General features: G+C 39.2%; 1 protein-coding gene across 2 annotated transcripts; it reads right to left on the minus strand.

Moving 5' to 3' along the window:
- Positions 1–172: 172 nt before the first annotated feature.
- Positions 173–13,486, minus strand: dync1li2 (dynein, cytoplasmic 1, light intermediate chain 2). Of its 2 annotated transcripts, none has more exons than XM_004543303.6 (13): positions 13,318–13,486; positions 12,492–12,565; positions 11,944–12,060; positions 11,581–11,811; positions 7,913–8,076; positions 6,567–6,660; positions 6,279–6,414; positions 6,035–6,146; positions 5,853–5,912; positions 5,265–5,309; positions 5,021–5,138; positions 4,282–4,410; positions 173–3,492 (listed from the first exon to the last, which is right to left on the minus strand). In XM_004543303.6, the coding sequence occupies exons 1-13, from the start codon at positions 13,401–13,403 to the stop codon at positions 3,476–3,478; spliced, it is 1,383 nt and encodes a 460-aa protein (XP_004543360.1). In that variant the 5' UTR covers positions 13,404–13,486; the 3' UTR covers positions 173–3,475. The 2 variants fall into 2 exon arrangements, with proteins under 2 accessions (XP_004543360.1, XP_004543359.1); XM_004543302.6 differs by having other exon boundaries at positions 173–3,497.
- Positions 13,487–15,592: the final 2,106 nt, after the last annotated feature.

The raw sequence follows: 15,592 nt of genomic DNA on the forward strand, positions 1-15,592 counted from the left end.
ATATAGGGTTAGGATTAGGGGTATGTAGATCTCACAGGTTGATGTGTGGGACTTAAAGTTGTAACCGTTGCTTTCTCATCACACACAACTCTAATCAAATGTTGTACAAACACACACACACACACACACACACACACACACACACACACACACACACACACAGAAGCCAACAAAAGTTTGGATTCTTGGTTTTATTGAAGCCAGGGGTCTGATAAACATTTTCCTTATCTTTGTCGGCATAATAAGCTAGAATCCGCATGGCAGCTTGAAGGCTACAGAATTTGTGTTACAGACATACAATCAAGCTTCTGAATTATCCCAGGGCACAAAAGTGCAGCCAGCCATGTGCTTACAATGTTTTGATATCCTGAATACAAAAGGACTGGAAGCAGAAGCTCATAGTCTCGTATAGATGTAGACTGTCGATAGTGGTCGAAGGCAATTCAGTTAGGATGAGAAGAGGAAGTTGCTTTCCACTGAATTTGTGTACCAGAAGAAAACAAAAATCCATCTTGGGAGCAAAAAGTAATCCAAGTCCAACTTTCAAGCACAAGCAGCAAGAGAGCACTTCATTCCACTCAGCTAAATGCCAAATTTAACAAGTGTGGCCATATTGTTGACAAATTACAGTTCAAACTTCTTTTAAACATAAGTGTGATATGACGAATCTCTGTATTCTGAAACAAAATGAAAAATCATGACCAAAAATGCCAAATGTGCAAACAAATGGGGGTTTATCCGTAGTTTAGCTACAGTGAAAGCTGTACTGGCAGCAATTGTTAGAGGATTTGTATTAGTTACAATATTGCCAGCAGAAATGTGTTATTCCATAGTTAACCACAAGGGGCCCATTTAACAACCTCAGCAGCAAAATGGCAATTTCTCTGTTAACATCTTGTTTCATTCTGAAATGAGGCAAGGCAAAAAGAAAAAGATGCACTCTGCATCTGCAGCTGTAGCAACAGTGTCCAAAGAAAAGTGCTTATTCCAAAATGCGGCCATGCTGCTCCTGGCTGTTCCGAAATTGTGCTTCATCCACGTCGGCAACGGGCCCTCGAGTGCACGTTTCCCCCCAACCAGTCACAAAAACAAAGCAAAGTAAAAACAATAAGAGCTTCATTTTGTTCAAAGTAAACCCAGAACTGCTGTGTTGAATCACTGTGACAATGCACGAAGCAGACGGTACACTGCTATTCCCTTACAGAGCGAATGTTTGAACAAAAAACCTGCTGACTGTTCAAAGACCAGTTTCAACAGCCAAAACACAATTATGGTACGCCCCCTTCTGTCTGCTGAAACTCCAGACACGGCTTAATAGAGAAAGACATTTCTACCATTTTACAGGGTGTTACTTAAAAAAATGTTATAGGCCAGTCTGAGGTTTGGAATGCAAGGGCTCTATGCAAGAGTTGGACAAAAGAAACAAACAAAAAAAGGCCGCTGGTTAATCTTATGGATGACTACAAATGCAGATAATATGCATCTTTGGTTCTGTTCCAATTCACTCCAGTTTTCATTTTTCTTTTTTGGCTATTTGTAGCAAATAGCTGCTCTCCTATCACTTGCCATTCATTCTGCAAAAGTTACTGAAATACACCATCCATGGGATTAAGTAGGGCCTTGTATAGAGATTTAAGAATGAAAATGTACATTTCATTTTGATTATGGTATCATGAAACCATAAATATTATACAGACAATTTGATATGGTACAGTATAATTTTTGATAAAAAAAAAAAAAAAGCATAGAAATGACACAAGACATTTAAGCAACCCCTTAAGGACACACAAATTAATTAGGAGCTTTCCCGTGAAGGCAGGGTGCCTGTTGTGATAAACTGTTAGCTGTACATTGAAGGCAAAGGTTGTCATCTTAAATGGGCACTAAAAAGGGCCGGAAAAAACAAAAGACCTGATCTGAAAAACAAAACAAAAACCCCGAACCAAAACAACAACAGGTTTTCTACAGGGATGAGCTTCTACAGCTACTTCACGTAGAAACTGGGAATGTTTAAACTGACATGCAAAACACAGCGAGAGCAAAACATGTGAGACCAGAGGACGACAGTGGTGTCTAACACTGAATGTTAGAAAATCTCATTTTGTTCAAACCACAGCAGGTAATTTTGTGTGTGTGCCTGTGTGCTTTGGCTGCAAATGAGTGGTTTCAACCACAGTAAGTCTGGGGGACCCAAAGGTTCCATCGTGTGGTTCCTTCTCAGTATCAGCAGCCTTACAGTTTTTATGAAGGCATTCAATCTCTAAACATTATGAACTAGGCCACAGAAATCGTATTTCTGAAGAATAGAAGCGACCACAGGCTTGTTGTACATTTAAAAAAAAAAAAAAAAAGTAAAACGAAATAAATTATTTGGATGACGAGAAATTGATAAAAAAACCTTTGAACCGATGGTGCTACAAGTGCGTTTCCTCCTGTGCAGACAAGCACCTCTACTATGACACAAACAGCTAACTGTGCGAGGCACTTAGGAGTTATAGTAGGAAAGATGCTGCCCCATCCCCTCCCCCAAATATACCCACCTGTAGCTAAAGAAGCAATTCTGCTGCGACCTCTAACTTCTTGTCAAACCATTTTATTCAAAGAAGCTATCTTAAGAATTTGGACAAAAAAAGCGCTTTATACAAAATCAAGTTAACCTGAATAATTTTTTTTGTATTCGTATTTACAGAATCCTTCGAGATGACTAGGGCGACTGATATGCTATCCGCTAACTGAACATGTCATATTAGTGTCATGGTGTCAGTGGCATTTTTACATGTTACGATGAGCCTTTTCTTTAAACCGATAAATGGTGCACAACATGAAATAAAAAAGGAGGAGGTTTGTATAAATACATCAGTATCATATCCAACATTGTTTTGTAAATATTACATATGCTTGCAAGTATTTGAATTTATTAATGAATATATTTAAATACTTTTCCAAATGCAACCAAATTCCTTCAGTATGACAAGCGAAACCAGAGGAACCAGTATATTGCCACTCTTAAACCTATGAGTAGAGTGTATGAGCCCAGAATCTGGGGGGCCTTCAGCCCAGTAGGTCAGGCTGACTACCAGGGAGTGTGCACACATTTCCCTAAACTTACAAAATAACATTTACAGTGGAAGAGAGGATAGAAAAAGCCAAGCCTTCAGCACTTATTTCATTAATACCTCCATTTATGTTCTCTTTCTCTTCTCATCTCCACTCCCTCTCCAACCTTCTGATAGCCTTTGAATCTCATTCAGTGAAACCACTGTGTGCTGACTGATACAGGCGTTAGGAATTTGGTCAATTTTTTTTTGTTTTGTTTTTTTATGCTCACATGTACATATATTTTTCCAGAGTATTAACTGGACGATGCAGCTGTTTTTGTTGCCTTCACGCTTCGTTCTCTGTCTGCGGTGGTATATTGTTAGCTGAAACCATGGAGTCTTGCTTGCGAGTCATCCGGTCCAACTCAGCCTGGACATCAGTCAAACCCGGCTTCTGCCCTTGGAAAAAAAGACAGGAGACAAAGCCCAAAAGTAATCTCCTGTAGCTTCTGCGCCTGCTCATAAAAACAGCTTTCTATGGCAAGCAGATGGATGGATGGATGCAGTTTGAATGGTGATGCGTTCCCATGCTGGAGGTTGGTGGCTTGCTGCCACAGTTAACATGCACACATGCAAAACTAATCATCAGACAAAAGGAACATGCATTATCCTGTTGCAGAGATGTTAACACTGCTCAGCGCTGGAACAAAGAGTACATGTTAGTGTTCTCAGGCAGAGATGAGTTACGCAATCATTTCTCTCATGTTTCACGGGGTACAATCAAGCTATCGCACAGCCAATATTTGACTTTGTTACATTTAATATAACAAAGAAAAAAATGTTACCCAAGTTAAAAAAAAAGATTAATTAATAGAGCTCAAAAGCGGCAGGACAAGGCATGGTGTGAGTGAGATGCAGTTATGATGGGTGGGATGATCAATACAGGCCTGCCACAAGTTTCCTCAGCTGTCAGAAGTTCAGTCTAAGGACAACTTTTTTCTCCTGCTTTAACCTTCTTACTCAGGCTGTAGAGATAAATCTCCAGACAGCAAAATGGTCCACAGTCTCTAACAAGTGTTTGTAATTTAGAGTGCACGCACTCTGTAACACACAGCATCCTATAATCCTTACTGCTTTGGTAAGAGATCAACTGCTAACCTATGAGAGAGAAGGGGTTAAATAATCGCCAACTTCTGTTTTTCACTGAGATCAGAGGTGAAAGCACTGGAATTAGAGGTTGTACCTGTTTTCTTGGCAGAGCCTTGCACTCCAGCTCCCACTGCTCCAGCTCCTGGGCTCCCAGGGGCTCCAGTCTTTTTACTCAACAGACTGTTGAAGAAGTTAGCCAGCACTCCCTCATTGGCAGCTCCCGCTGTAGGAGAAATGAAATGGTGGTGGTGGTGGTAAGGGAACTTGTTTATAAATATACACATATAATCCACTTTGTTTTTCCCCCCAAAATAAGTCTTTCTTGTGTAATTGAAGACAAAAGCTCCTCACTGCCCATCACTGAGTGGTGTTTGGCACCAATATGGGAACTATTTATCTTTCTTTTCAAACAAAATATTCTACAATATTTTATTTTGAAAGAGTTATGTTCCTACAAACCAAGAAAAAAAAAACTATTCAATATAGTTAATAGACTGACATTAAAAAATTAGAATACACTAAACCCTGACTGTATATATAATAATGGGAAATGTGTGACCTGAACAGTTCCACCATTGTGGGAATTCTTGTAGTGTTACCTCTAGAGGGCAGTACTTCACAACTTGCTCAATGTTCATACAGCAAAAACATAAGTGAAAATCTGTTCTTTTTCTTTGATTTCAAATAATATGGATGACAAAAGAGAATCTTTAATACCCTTTCTATCTCAAAAGTGAGTCTACATAACAAAACATCAGAAATTAGGGTGTACTGGAATGTAAAGTGTGATTCTCATTAATTGACATTTGAAATTGTATTCCTTTCAAACATACGTTTCATGTTAGGGTCAGGCTTCTTGACAGAGGTCATTGGTGAGCCACTGGCTACGGCTGTCTGTCCGGCACGGCCTGCAGGCCGTGGAGACCCTGAGGCTGTCCGTCCTGGAGACTCCTAAAACACAGGCACCAGAATAAAAGCGTGGCCACAAAAAAAAAGCAGCTCACGTTTTTCTATCCAGAGAAAAAAAGAAAAAAAAAAGAATTAAATTTCACATTTGAGGAACCTTAAGACACTTACCGTTGCTCCTCTTGTTGGTGTGGCTGGCTGCTTTGCTAATAAAGACTAAAAAAGAAAAGAAAAGCTTGAGTTAGATGCAATTTCTGTTATATTACTAGTATATCAACAGGTTTTCCCTATCCTTTATTTTCAGGTTGATACAACTTCTTTCATTCTGAAAATATCAAAGACAAATGTATGCAAGAAAACTGTGACAAATTAATAAATAAAGGGGGCATTTAGTGCAGTAGAAGGAACTTAAAGCACTGGGCAATACTAACCTGCAACTTCAGTTACGTTTTTTTAAAATTGTCTTCCTGGTTTATTTTTTTCTCACAAAATAGGAAGTGAGGGTAATGTTTCATATCATGTGACAGTTTCATATCAACACGGCTGCAGTATAAAACACTGTTTAACAGTGAAAGCAGCAGATCACTGCAAATATGTTAGAAAGGACTGATCCTTTTTTTTTTTTACCAGTGAAAGATATCTGACCTGATTTTGAGATCCTGCTTAGATCAAAATCAGAAACTAACAACAAACAAACGCATATCAAGCTCACTGGCTGGTGACAGAAATCATGATAAATGGGGAGAAGGCCACATCTACCTGCTGCTTCATCAGGAAAACCTGCTCATCCTCTGCATTTATCTCTTTGTCATGAACCAGCTGTTAAGAAGAGCAAAGGAAACAAGAATGCCATTAAAAAGGAGAAGAACAGAGCAAAAAGCTCTGGAATACTTCTGCATTTTTGTAACTTTTACGTTTGGTCAATATTTGCATTTTTATACCTTTCGTACTGGAGGCTTTGTGATAAAATCTTCAAATGGATCTTCTGGTCTGACTGTTGTGAAGTTTTCATGCAAAATACCAATTTTCTTCTCGTTATCCCATCCGGATGGACTAAAAGAGAAGGAAAAGATTTTTAAATTGTTGTTCAAAAAGATCTGAAGACAGATGCCAGCACAAACTGTTTGCTAAAAATATGACAAACAGGTTTTAATATTTGGGACAAGGTTGACTAGTTTTACTTACATGAACACTGCATCCTTCTCCACCACTAAGGCTGGTGTGACGAACTGAAAGTCATACAGTTTATGTACTATATATTTGTAAAGCAGATCCAGGTTCTTCTCCTCTTTGACTGAGGTATAGATCAGACCTGCTCCATCTGTTCGGTTAAGTTAAGGCAGCAGTTGTTGGGTTAGTGTCATATATTAATTGATATTAAGCAACATACAGAAATTCAAGGTATGGCAGAGCTCAAGAGTAAAAAAAAAAAAAATTAAATAAAAAAAAGACATGCATTAAAAACAAGGATACAATGTAAGCAAAATCGCCTGATGTGGGATTGGATGAAGTCGAAATGCTCGTCTCTGTAGTCGTGCTCCTTCTCTAGTACGCTGACTGCATCACACTTAAGAATTGAAGCAAAAATTATTGATATAAAGAAAGAAATAGAAGATTTTAGTGGCAGACAATTAAAACCAAATAACACACTGGTTTTTAAAGTTAGTCAACCATTTGGCCAGCCGTCTAATCTGCGATAACAGATATCTGAGGGACAGATAACTGAGCAGAGTAGAGTGGTACACTCCTGTGAGTGTAGGCGAACTTCTTGTTTCATAACCTTTTCTCTGAGAGTTGGAGATGTTGTGGGTTGGAGAAGAAAAGACATTTTGAGTCTTTTGAAATATCTTTGAGATATCGAACAGACATTTTATCCAGATTTAGTAGTTTTTCCTCTGACAAGAGCTATTCAGAGGCCCCAATGATAAAAAAATTAATTAATATAAAATAAAAAAAAAAGGCACATTCCCCATGTTCCAGCCACAGCTAGCATGTGAAGCTCTGCTGATGGCTACCTTGTGCTTTTCAGCACCCGTCTTTGCCTAGAGGATTAACAGGCAAGTATAATGGTAACTTTTTATTAGTAAATACTGCCTCACAAAGCACAGCATAAAAGTAAGAACACAGATAAATGCATCAGTGGGGATGGTCTCCACATGGGATTTTAGGCCAAATATGCTCACTAGTGTGGGAATTCAATCACATAGAACAGCTAGAAGAACAGATATCAGGGTGTTAAAGAAGGTTTCCTTTGCCTGTTTATGGCAGACGACTCAGTCCTAAATAGAAGGAGCTATTGATCTCCTGGCTGTGATACAAAAAGCCAGTTTAGAAAATCTATAGATCACGAACACAGGTGGCTACAAACAAAAATCATGGCAGCAGCCAAGGACAGGATGCTTCTGGCATTATCTAGAGATTGTCCAAAATAGCTTAACCTAAAACAGGTATCCTTAGACTTTTCTGAGGACACAGTTAAATTATCAGCATGTTAAGAAGCTCCTGAATGAAATGCATCCATGCCCTCAACAGAAATCAAAGCCTCGCTGGGGAAATAGATTGTACGGTAAGTTTAACTCCCAAAACTGAAACTGTAGAGGCACAGACGCAACAAGTAGCTTTTTAGATGGCCAGCAGCTGTTCCTTCTTGTGTAGTAAAAGAAACAATGTTGTAATACATTACCAAGATTAATTATCATTAAGATTCCAAGTTTTGGCTCTGTTACATCTCAGAAACAAGTACTTCTAAAAAGCTTTTTATAGCAACATTTGTAAACGGCTTCAAATGTGACATTCTGGTTGGTTTAAGCGGTTTATACCTTTGTGCAAACTATTAGCACTGGAATGCCCAGGTTGTGCGTGAGTGTGTTTTCCCCTAGTGGTAACACAACGTCCTCATCCTCTCCTGCTGTTGGGGCTCGTCTCTGTGGGGAGGATGGGGTGGCATCCTCTGGTTCTGTGTACTCTTGGAAGGCTTTTATCACTAGAAGACAAAATAAAGGGGAAAAAAGGGTAAATTGTGTGTATTAGTGAACGCAAAGCTCCAGATCTATAGAAATAAAGAAAATTAGTTCAGTATTCAGTGTCTCGACCCACTGTTTTTATTTTTTCCTTTCCATTCTCCTCGCCTGGCATCTAGCACTTCAGCACTGACAAAAAAAGCCCTAAAATATAAACAACACTAAGGTGACAAATGTGGTCTGACCTCAGGGACTCTGTAGCACTGACAGCATTTTATAGGTGCACATTATCTTTGCTTGTAACTTTGGAAAGAGCAATGAGCCACTTGCAGCTTCTTCAGCACTATAAACTTTGTTTTATAGCAGTTTTAATTGCTGTGCAAGGCCTCAAACTGTGTTCCTCAGATTAGATCATAGAGTCAACACAAATAAAGCTTAGTGGTATATCAGGATAAGACTATGTCTGCCTAGTGACAGTCTAAATTTAAATGTTCACACAAGTAGTCACTGCTGTGTATACATTGTGTAGCATCACAGAAAGAAAATTACAATGTTACATTTCCAGTTAAATAACATGCCTTGTTCAAAGACAGAAAAAGACATCCTTTATTTTCCTCTTGTGCTGATCCCAGCTGTCCAGACATTTACAAAGCTGCAGTGTGAAGGGTGGGGGTTTACGCAGGAAGCCATGGCCTATTTCCTCAAAAGCTAAAGCCAGATTGACTTGGTGTTTAGAGTCAAGCCCTTTACTTTCAGGCAAAGAATTTTATACAGGGGATGAGAACTGGTCTGAAAAGCTACGAGAACCCTTCTTAAGATGCACAGCTGCACAAATCCAGTACGTATGCACAAAAAGTTCATAGGCCAAATGGGACTACCAAAGGATCCAAACATTCCAAAATGTAGTAAATTTATTGAAAAAGACCTGATCACACACTTGGTCAAAGCAATGATGAATGCTGTTCACATTATGCTTGGCCTATACTGGAAGACTTTGAAAAGATAGATTCAAGCCTCAAACCCCTAATGCTTTCATATATAAAGACAATGTTTTTTTTAAGTCTGAGTTTTAAAGGCATAGATAAGATAAGACAAGACAAAATAAAAGACAGCAATACTAAACATTTTGATTTTATCAGAACACAGGAAAGACAAAAAAAAAGCCTGAATTAAGGCAGCTTCAAGTTTTATGACAACCATGCATGCAACACCCGAGATAATGTGAGCCGCGTCTCAACTTTCCTTTGTTTGCAACACACACACACAAAAAACCCCTTAAAAGTTATTTGGTACAACTGATTAAGGCTGAGAATATTGTAAGTAAATGGAAAGAAAAAATATATTACTTTGGGCAGCATGTACAGAAACATGACATTTTGCAGTGATTTCAAAACAGCAACATTTAATGCTGAAAGGAGAGATGATTGGTGGACTGTCACTTTAAAATAAAAACATTAAAGAGACAGACTTTGCCCCACTAAGACCTACTTATCTGTTCCACAAACAAGGGTGAGGTCAAAATGCATCAGCGGTCTTCATTAAGGACTTTTCAAATACTTTGTGTGTACTACATTTTAAGTACTGCAAAAGCACCAATCAGTATATATTCTTTCTAAATTCGAAGGTATATACTTGATGTCAGTAAAAGTTCAACTTCAGCTAAAAATAAAGTAGTCTTATGGCCAGACTAATTTCACCTAATAACATTTGGTCTTGGATGCTATTGTTAAGTCAAACTGAACTTCTACAATGCTCTTCAACTGTTTATTATATACAAAAACTGCCTCAAAACATAATTACTGCAACTGCAGATAAACAAGCCTATTACTAACAGAAGTCATGGACGCAAATAGTTTTCCATTCAACGAGCGGTAGAGAAGCAGTAGGTTTATCCTGTTATTTAGTTTGAGATGATTCCAGCAGCCAGCCTACTTTATTTACAGCAGAACAGAGCACGAGTCAGAACGTCCAGCCCACTGAATTTTGAGTTACGTCCCTTCCTGTCCCTGACGCTGCTGTAAGAGGGGAGGAAACCATGATGCAAGATGACTGCAAGACTCCCTGGACAAAAGCCACTCACACACTTCCAGTCTGTCGGTCTGACTCTCACTCAAACACTCGTGGTCACACGTTTAAAATCTGACTAGTCCTCACCATCTGCTATTTACATTATCGTTTACATGCCAGAAGATCCTTTATTTCGTTGAGAGGCCTTGGCTAAATTGGACAGGGATCATCAAAAATGAAATGTTAAGAGAAGTCTGACAAACAAGTCAGTCACCCAAAACGGACCAAATAGTAAACACAACACCACCACCACCAACAACAACAGTAGTCACAAAACAGCAATCCACACAGGGTATGAGGTCTACATTCCAGGTAGGAAAGCTTTCTGCTACATTATATCAGCCAATTGTAATTTTATTCCAATACAACTACTCAAAGCGAAAGCAAACTTGTGGGCTAACTGAAAGTCATTAAACCAATTATTAGTGGACAAAATGACAGAAAGCAATTCAGTGCGCTTTAGTCATCAGTTATTGAGCAGCTTCTCTTTTCTTTTTCACACGTTTTTCTGCAGACAAGGCTACTTGTGTTGGCATGTTACACAGTGACAATCTCTCTGAACCTGTGCTGTCAAACTCATCTAGCATATAACCAGTTTTACTTCTCTGTCCAATCTCTTTTGGCACTTTTAAGAGCAAAAGCAGCAGGCAATGTTTGGGAGCTGACAAGAACATTGAGCAAACCCTGGAGGCTGAAATAAACTTATCTGAATACCAACAATCTTTCCAAATACAAAAGAAGCGTTCATAAGCATGAGATGCCCCAATTCTAAAATTAACAGGAGAACAACATCTGAGTGCATCACAGTCATTGATCTGCAGAACTTGCCTCCAGCAAGAGCACACAGCTGAGGATCATGGGCCTCTCTGATGATGACCTGGAATCCACCTCAGCAAAGTGTAATAACATACAGTCCTTGCCTTCGATGCTATACAGCAACCAATCAGCAAGGAGTCCAGCGGTTATTATGTAACACTACCATTGCATCCACCATGGGATGCTTTAGGCACATTTGTTTTTTTCCTTTACGTTTTTGCCTTAAAGAGTCAGTTCAAGTCAGATTTTTGCATTTTGATATATGAAGGAAAATGACCAGATTATAACAAATCGCCATTTCAATAAGTGGATCTGCTTCAACAAAACAGATCTATTTGGAGATATGCTAGTTATTGATATTTTAACAATCTGAATGTGTCTTTTGAAATGCTCAACCATGACCGATGCCAGCTACTTGACCAAAATGTACACATTTCTAATGCTGAGGTTTCAGGGGATGTTAGTTTTTCACTCTATAAGCTACGTGCATGAATGCAGGTATGAATGTAAAGCTAGATCAACAAGAGTGTATGTGTGTGTGTGTGTGTGTGTGTGTGTGTGGGGGGGGGGGGGGTGTTCTAAATACAAGCCTTGCGTTTATTATTGCTGTATATGCATTTATTATTGGTGTATATGTAACTTACTCTTCTGCTCCATTTCTCTCATGTTCTCAGGTGGAATCTTGAGCTTGTCCACATGGTCGCGCAGGACACTGGCCCACTTCTGCAGCGACTCCATAGTGGTCCAAGGTCGTGACATATCCACAACAAACACAGCTAGACAGTCAGGTAGCGACTGAGCAGTAACAGCAAACTTAAGAAGGCCTTTGTGGTATAGGTCCCCATCCAGGATCCACACATTACAGCGTGTAAGGTCTGCAAGAAGAAAGTAAAATGCTAGTTAAACACAAGCACTAATAATAATCAGTTTTAAGGTGGAATTATTTTATAAAGGTTCCTGCAGATTAATGACAGAGACCACATTCAAGGTTCATCAGTGAATCTCACCATCCCTGTCCTCATCATGGACACTTAAGTACAGATACTCCAGTCCCCTCCCCTTCTTGTTGTGCTCAGCTCCTTGAAGTTTGGCCATGAGTGTCGTCTTTCCTGAACCATCCTCACCTGCAAAATATTTTATTCATAATACAGATAAATAGATTATATTCGTGTTATTTTTAAACAACAAATTATATGACATAAAAAAATGCACAAATGCATTTCCGTTCCTTTCAAGGAGGATGTCTAGGCTTTCCACAATGTACACTCTCTCACACAAACCTGCCTGATGAGAAGCAGCATTTCTCACATTTTCAGAGGGCCTGTTCGAATAAATATGACCCCACCCAAGAAGAATACCCTATATTCTTCTGTTTATTATGTCTGTCTTTAGTTCAAACCTCAGCCCGGGGTGGGGGTTAAGCAGCTCAAAGTGCAATTCAGAAACGTGCAATCATTAGATTTTGCAGCTGCTTTGCCCTCTTCTACCTCTCAGGGTTGACCAGCACAAATAAACTGCAGAAACTTCAATTTTCACACATGTAACCAATACTCACCAAATATCAGGATATTTTTTCCTGAAGGCAATTTTGAACTCGATCTAGTTGAAACTTCACTCAGTATTGAGGACCTACAGATAAGAAAAAGACAGGTAGATTTTTATATACAAGTCACACTGACTGTGATCAGACTGACAGCAGCTCCTCATCTCAGAGCAGTCAAACGTGGTGTCAAAACTGTTAACCGGTAACTAGTTGGACACACCTTAACTTCATTGATTACGATCACTTTTTGACTCTTTGAGCCGGTCCAATGATGACTCCAAGACAGCACAGAAGCAGGAAATGATAATTCGTTTCCATTGACCGGTACGACAGAATTAAGTAGCTCAATCCTGGATCCATGAATTTACCGAGGAGCAACTATTATCTAAAGACGCTATCATGTTTTTTTTTTTTTTTTTGCGTTTCTCTTTAAGTTAACGGGTTTCTAAGGTTTACGTTACTATTAGCTTACTGTATCCTGCATCAAGACGCTAACTAGTATTTAGCTCTTATCTTGACATAAACTATCAAGGTACTAGTTATTTGAATGGCGCCCTGGAAAGTGTCTAACGTTCACTGTATTAGTAAAACTCTGCTAGGTAACTACAAGGCAGTGTTAGCTTAACATCAGGAGGAGCAGCAGCAAACCTGCTAGCCGATGTTAGCTGATCTGCTAACAGACTGACCGCTCATCTTCAGTTAGTGCTAACGTTGGTACTAGCCGGGCCGGTGTTTGATAGGGAAAAACCGGCAGTGACAAAGCAGAACCATGGCGGCTGTGCTGTTCTGAGAAGGCCCTGCGGAAGCATGAAGTCGTTAAAAGAGTAGCAGGACTTGCCAGAGAGTTTGCCCTTCTTCCTCTTCGTTGTTGTTGTCTCCTGTCCCAGCTGCGCCCGGGAGCTGTTTCTCCAAAACGGGAGCCATCTTCTCTTTCTACAACCACAAAGGCAAGGCCCTGCTGCTTGGCCACCAGTAGCACCGCCTTCATCCGAGTGGCCAAGGGTGCGTTACATTCTTCGTCTGCCGCGGCCCGCCGGAACCCCGTGTTTCTCCTCTGCTATTTCACTTATTGTAATGTGCTTTTATTCATTTGTTTAATATTTATTATTGATGAGGACCGCCTTTATTGAATAAACTAAAACTTTTATTGATATATATGAGTGTAAAAAAGTTTGCACAGATCAGACTGTTTTATGGCACTGACATGGGGTCAAAATATCTAGTTGTCCTTCTGGCCACGTTCCAGTAAGTGACGTAATGGCAGTTTTTTCTTTCTTTAAACAGCTGATGGAGAACATTGTGATATCAATAATTGACTCGGGGCAAACATTTTACTGGTTTCTGTCATTTACACTTACTATTCGGTGTTAATTTAACCTATAATTCCTCGTTTTTAGCAACAAATGCATAATGAGTGTATATTTTAAAAATATAAGTATTACTGATTTTACCGAAGTTTTAAAGTGAAAAGTGAAAATATAAGTTATACTATTTGATTGATCAGGGTTTTATTATCATTATTATCATTATTGTAAATACATTTGTGTCCAACAATAGTGGTATTTAGCAGGTCTCCAGTAGATGATGCTATTGCTCAGAAATCCGTCTTCACCACGAGGTTATTACGGTTAACCAAAATGTAAAAATAAAACTAGATGTGGAAAACGGGCATTCCAGTTAACTAAAATAAAATAAACGCTAGAATTTCAGAAAAATTAACAGATAAAATTAACTGAAACGGTTTTGCGATGTGATAAATTAACAAAATGAAATAACAACATTTAGTAATAGGATTTGTTAATTTAGTAAAATATGTTATAAAAAAGGGCTTTGATGGACATGTTTACTGAGTTTTTAAAGGTCTCCAAGGCTGTGAGTTAACTGCTTTCAAAAATATTTTAGATTTTAACACCGATACCGATTTTCCAGTATCAGTAGGTATTACAATAACACTGAACTAATAAAAACGAAACTAAAACTAAACATTTTCAAACAGTTAAGCTACACTGAAACATGGAAACTCACTATGGGAACTAACTTAAACTAAAATGAATTGAAACAACAAACAAAAACTAAATGAAATAAGATCTCTGTCTCCACTAACGCTTTGGAAATTCTAATAGTGAAAAAACAAACTTGCTACCATTTCTGTTTGATTTATATGGTTACAATTGGGTCTAAAGGCCACAGCCACAGCACAAGGAGTGATCCAACAAAGGCTTAGATTGGGAAGGTTTTGTTGATCATTATTTATCCATCTGACATCCCAAAACTTAAATCAGTGGGTGGGAGAAGATGCCGTGTACTGTGTAATGTGTACTCTCATCCAAACTCCTGCAACTCTGAGGCACATCTTTACAAAAACCAGCCTGTCCCGAGGCTGCTACACCTGTACACACAATCAGGTCTTGCAACAACTGGTGATTATCCTAGAAGGAAAGTGAATAACCACAAGTGTCTTCGCTCCCCCATTCCCTGGACCATCAAGCATCTGGTCATGGTCGTCTTCTCAGAAGATGTTATAGTTCCTGTAAGATATAGTTGGAGAGGCAGATAAACTTAAACTATGCTGAAACAATTAGCTTACCAAGGCATCCTTGTGGATGTTGGGTGACATCACCCTTCAAGAGGTGTTGTTGGAAATAAATCAACAAAACACTCAGGATTGGACCATCACCTACCTGACAACCCCAATGAAGTTGTTACCACTCTTCCACTAAAAATACCAGGCAATAAACAGAGCTGATGTTGTGGTCTGTAAAGACTATTAATGACCGTGGTGTTAAAAATCTTGAAATGTTGAAAGGCCCAAAGGGCTGCTCGGGCTTCCCTTTCAGTTGTATTATACTCACACCAAGCAGGAGGAAACTGGGTGACCAGTGCCGAAGGAATCTTCCTGTAACAAAACAGCAGTAACTCCAACTCCACTAGAGTCAACAGACAGCTTGAATGGTGTGCAAAAGTCTGGAGCTGACAGAACGGGGGTGCTACAGAGGAGAGCTTTATGGTTTGACAGGCCTCAAGCCACACTACAAGATACTGGTTTGGGCAAAGGCAAAGGCTGAACACAAAGAAGGACATGACACAGGTTTAGATTCCGATTAATACCATTT

This window comes from Maylandia zebra, linkage group LG1, assembly GCF_041146795.1.
Source record: "Maylandia zebra isolate NMK-2024a linkage group LG1, Mzebra_GT3a, whole genome shotgun sequence".
NCBI classification, from domain to species: domain Eukaryota; kingdom Metazoa; phylum Chordata; class Actinopteri; order Cichliformes; family Cichlidae; genus Maylandia; species Maylandia zebra.

Excerpts from the sequence above, each read along its gene's own strand:
- dync1li2 (XM_004543302.6), bottom strand. The coding sequence starts at position 13,403 with ATGGCTCCCGTTTTGGAGAAACAGCTCCCGGGCGCAGCTGGGACAGGA. Across the intron at positions 12,061-12,491 it reads AAAAAATATCCTGATATTTG|GTGAGGATGGTTCAGGAAAG; the intron begins GTGAGTATTGGT and ends AATATTTTGCAG. Across the intron at positions 4,411-5,020 it reads GCCTGACCCTAACATGAAAC|CGGGAGCTGCCAATGAGGGA; the intron begins GTATGTTTGAAA and ends TTTCTCCTACAG.